The sequence below is a fragment of the Salmo salar genome, chromosome ssa16 (assembly GCF_905237065.1).
Source record: "Salmo salar chromosome ssa16, Ssal_v3.1, whole genome shotgun sequence".
Lineage (NCBI taxonomy): Eukaryota > Metazoa > Chordata > Actinopteri > Salmoniformes > Salmonidae > Salmo > Salmo salar.
The window spans coordinates 73,943,721-73,947,962 of NC_059457.1; the positions used below are offsets into that span (position 1 = coordinate 73,943,721).

At 43.9% G+C, this 4,242-nt stretch overlaps 1 protein-coding gene across 1 annotated transcript; it reads right to left on the reverse strand.

Annotated features, from left to right (window-relative positions):
- Nucleotides 1-657: 657 nt before the first annotated feature.
- On the reverse strand, nt 658-4,025 carry LOC123727875 (POU domain, class 3, transcription factor 3-B). The gene is made up of 2 exons (XM_045697775.1): nt 2,003-4,025; nt 658-1,689 (listed from the first exon to the last, which is right to left on the reverse strand). Exons 1-2 carry the CDS (start codon nt 3,224-3,226, stop codon nt 1,579-1,581), a joined length of 1,335 nt encoding a protein of 444 aa, XP_045553731.1. The 5' UTR covers nt 3,227-4,025; the 3' UTR covers nt 658-1,578.
- Between the last annotated feature and the right edge of the window lie 217 nt (nt 4,026-4,242).

Consider the following 4,242-nt stretch of genomic DNA (forward strand, 5'->3'; position numbering starts at 1 on the left):
CTATACTGACGTAGGGCGAATGATTCAATATTTTACAAACAATATCAGTAGCAACATCTACCTTTATGTTTGTAAAACATGACGCACAACTCCGGTGAGATAGGCCGACAGGATTAACCAGAGCTCTGGAATAAGATCGGCAAGATCCCCCACATTGGGCCTACTGCGGAAGTGTCACGCGGTGGATGTAAACAAACGCATAGACCGTACTTTGAAGTGACTAGCCGTCTACGGACTAATTATAGGGCTAGATGATGCAAACGCTACATAATCAATAAAGTTATCGGATGCTGCTGCTATGATGAAGGTGGAGAAGCTAATTAGTTCAAGATAAATATGAATTGTGAATAAATCAAATATACCCTGGTGAAATTGTCAAATATAATTCCCTATGGTGCTCCAATAACATTGACATTGGAGATGCACAGAGGTTCAGCATTCGATATAACATAGGCCTATTTTTCCTAAATTATAGTATTTTTTTGTGTACTTCTGTTATGCAAATCTGTGACAAAAGTAGTCGGAACAAGAACAATCGGCAATTCCTCTGCGTTAACCTTTCTCACATCAAATAATATCACGAATGCACGCCTTGTTTCATAAACAAACGTAGCTGAATATTCAATTCAAATATACATCTCAAAACACACAATGACGTAATTTCATTCTAACAAATTTATTGGTCTCAATCAGGTCGTAAGGAATCACTACTGAAATTAAATTACAATCAAATTATCACATCAAAATATACCCTTATTACCAAACAACTGTCAATGTCAGTTTATGTTGATTTGTGCTCCTTTTAGAAACGAGAATACAAAATTAAACATAACAAATGAAGTCAACAATGAAAACAGGAAAGCAAAACATCTTACACAAAGTTCTGGGGGGAAATAAATTACCGTTTGGAATAATTGATATGTATTCCGAATAGAATATTAAAACAAGTCATTTTGATGAAAAATATAAAGTAAATAAGTCAGATCAGCATCTGATCTAATGAATCTATATTGCCGGCTTTACAGAGTCTGGTGTTTATTAAAACCTACCAAAGAATACTGCTTAGAAATGGCAGCATGTATAGTTACATCCACAGCACCCATTCAGTCACACTTGGCAACGGAGAGGAGAAGAATTTCAAATAAGTGCAGCTGAAGATAGTCTTTTCAAATGTCTATTTCTATTTCTTCATTCACGGTGTTCAAGTCCCATGAAAAAAAAATCCATTTGAAAAAAAGAGGTGATCTTTTAGATCAGATGGCGGGGACAGTCCTGGTGAGTTTATATTTTATCATTAGGCGTGGAGGGCCTCAAAATCCCAATTCCTCTTTGTGAAAATTTAAACCATGCAGTCTTCCCCGCAAAAAATATGTTGGAAGCTTCGTGGATGCCACTCTTCTTCGTATTGATGCTGTTGCAGTTTTTGTTCCTTTGTTAAAGTAGGGGTTTAAAATGTCCCATTTTTAAATATACAAATGCCTGCCTCTTTTGTCTTTCGCAAATCAGATACAGGGTACAGGGGGAATCTTTTTCAAATTCTAATAGGACTACTTGCTTTGACATTTCCAGTTGGTGTTGTTAATGCGCCAAAATTACCTGATGGAACGAACTTGTAGTCACCCTCTGGTCGGTCGGTTCACTCGGCCCAGTTAAACTTGCATCTTTTAAGTAATCTACTAAAAAATGTCCCTGAAAGAAAGAGCAGAAGGAACCTTTTAGGTTAAGACATTTCAGGGCTTGGAAGAAGGTTATCGGTGCGTTTTGGGGTTGGGTGGAAAAGGGGGGTTTGTTTTGTTCTGGTGAAAAATATATAACACATTTGCAGTCTTATTCCTATTCCATCACAATCACAGTATCAAAAATGTTTTGGCTATCTTGACGATAGTCTGTGTTTTATCAGTTTTAATTTTATATAAAATATTTTTTAGTCTTGTGTTCTGCTCTATGTCTCACTGAACATTCGTTTGCAGTCCATGGAGGGGGGCGGTGTATCTGCACTCACATTGCCGACCTGCGAGTACACATCCTCCGGCGTCTGTGGCACACCTGGGGGCGTCATCCTTTTTTCCTTCTGTCTCCTATTGCAAAACCACACTCTAACCACTTCTTTCTCCAGCTGCAAGTTGTCCGCTAGTGAGGTTATCTCTTGGGCCGAGGGTTTGGGGCATTTCAGGAAGTGGCTCTCCAAAGCTCCCTTCACGCTTACTTCGATGGACGTGCGCTTCTTTCGCTTCCTACCTTGTGCCGCTATCTTGTCGATGCTGGTCGGGCTGCCAGTGGTAGAATCCGCCTCCTCCAGCCATTTGTTTAGCAATGGCTTCAGCTTGCACATGTTTTTGAAGCTGAGCTGGAGAGCTTCAAACCGACAAATGGTGGTCTGAGAGAAGACGTTCCCGTACAGGGTGCCCAGGGCCAAGCCCACGTCCGCCTGCGTAAAGCCTAGTTTGATTCGGCGCTGTTTGAACTGCTTGGCGAACTGCTCCAAGTCGTCCGAGGTCGGTGTGTCCTCGTCGGAGTGCTGGTCGTGGCTGTTCACCCCTCCGTGGTGTTGCTGCTGGTGATGCGGATGCTGGTGGTGATGGTGGTGATGGTGGCTGCCGTGGTCCAACTCTGGGGTGTCCCCCCTTACCAGACCCGGGTGCACCAGGCTCTGGCTCCCTGGTTGACTGAGCATTCCATTCACCGTGAAGCCCCCGGGGTTGGAGTAGATCAGCGACTGCTGCTGCTGCTGTCCCCCGGATATCGAGTTGAGGTGAGCCGCAGTTGTGCTCCCCCAAGCCCCTGCGTGAGTCTGATGAGGACCTAAGTGTGGGGGCCTGTGGTGCAACGCGGTGCCCGTGTGTAGATCGTCTCTTCCCGAGTTGTTTTTCACGTCCTGCTGCTGAGGGCTGCCTGTCATACCGACGGGACTCGACGACCAATGCGATCCGGCTTCGGCTGCTGCTACAGCGGCTGCAGCTGCCGCAGCGGCGGCGTGCGGCAGCGATGTCACCCACTGATGAGCATGGCTCAACATATGTCCTCCGTTGCTCGCTGCCATAGCTCCCTGCATGAAGTCACTCTGTACCATCTTTACTGTGGGGTCTCCCCTGTACCCACCAGACACCGAGGTAACCGCAGCACTGCCAGGCTGCATACCACCGCCTCCAGAGTCAGAATGCACGATCGAGCCGGACGAGAGGATGCTATTGCTGGACAGATAGGGGTTGGAAGCCGCGGTGGCCATTCCGTTAACCCTTATGAATATGTTTGTTGATTACCCCCCTCCCTTTTTCAGTTACTTTTTTCGAGCAGGCAAATTGTATCTCATGAATTATTCAAACTTTAAAAGTCTGGGTTGTATTTTGGCAAATACCATTGACTTGTTCTGCAAACGCCAGAAGAATAAAAATGATAGCAAAAATGAATTTAAATCCGTATTTGTTGTGTTTACAGCATTTATGTATTTCAAATAGAAACGGATAAAATAGCGATGAATAAAAATCCAGGTTCTCAAAAGCAGTTTGAAACCATGTGCAGTCCGTCAAGAAAGTTTTGTCGTATTTAGAACGTCTGAGAGTTAAAATTCAAATACACAGAAAAAATATATTTGCCCCAACAAACTTCTAGTGGTCGAAGAAATTTAGCAATTTCTCCACGAAATACAAAGTCCCAGTTTATGTTCCTATTGCAGGGAAGAAAAACACAAGCACTCTGGCTCCTTGGTTCTTTTGAAATTTAGCCGCTGAGATTTCTCCCTTGTTGCTTTATTCTTTTCTTTCGCTGTTCCTTTTATAGTACTGTAGAGTCTTTCTCTTTGTTCTGTTTTGATGTGTATAAACCTGCCAAACCGATAACTCCCGCTGAAGTACAATCCAGTATTACAGTGCACGGCGATGGTTGCAAGCCTCTTCTCCCATTCGCTTGTTCGGTCTCTCTCTCTCTCGCTCTCTCTCCCTGTCTTTCTCTTTCTGACAGTTCGCTCAGTCCCTCCCTCAAAGCTCGAGGACACACGAATGTTTACCCTGTGCCAAGCGTGCGCACATCGTCCACGTCTCGCCCCCTTCAAATACGAGGAAGTCGAGTGCAAGACTCCCGTTGATTGGATACCCGGGGTATGATTGACAGGTCTCGCCAGCCTCGCTTGAGGCGCGTAAACCTCCTTCCGGCCGTTGCAATTGGCTGGTTTTTAATTCAATCCAAATAAATAAATAAATGAGCAAATTAATACAAAATAAAGGAATGAAATAAACAAAAACATAT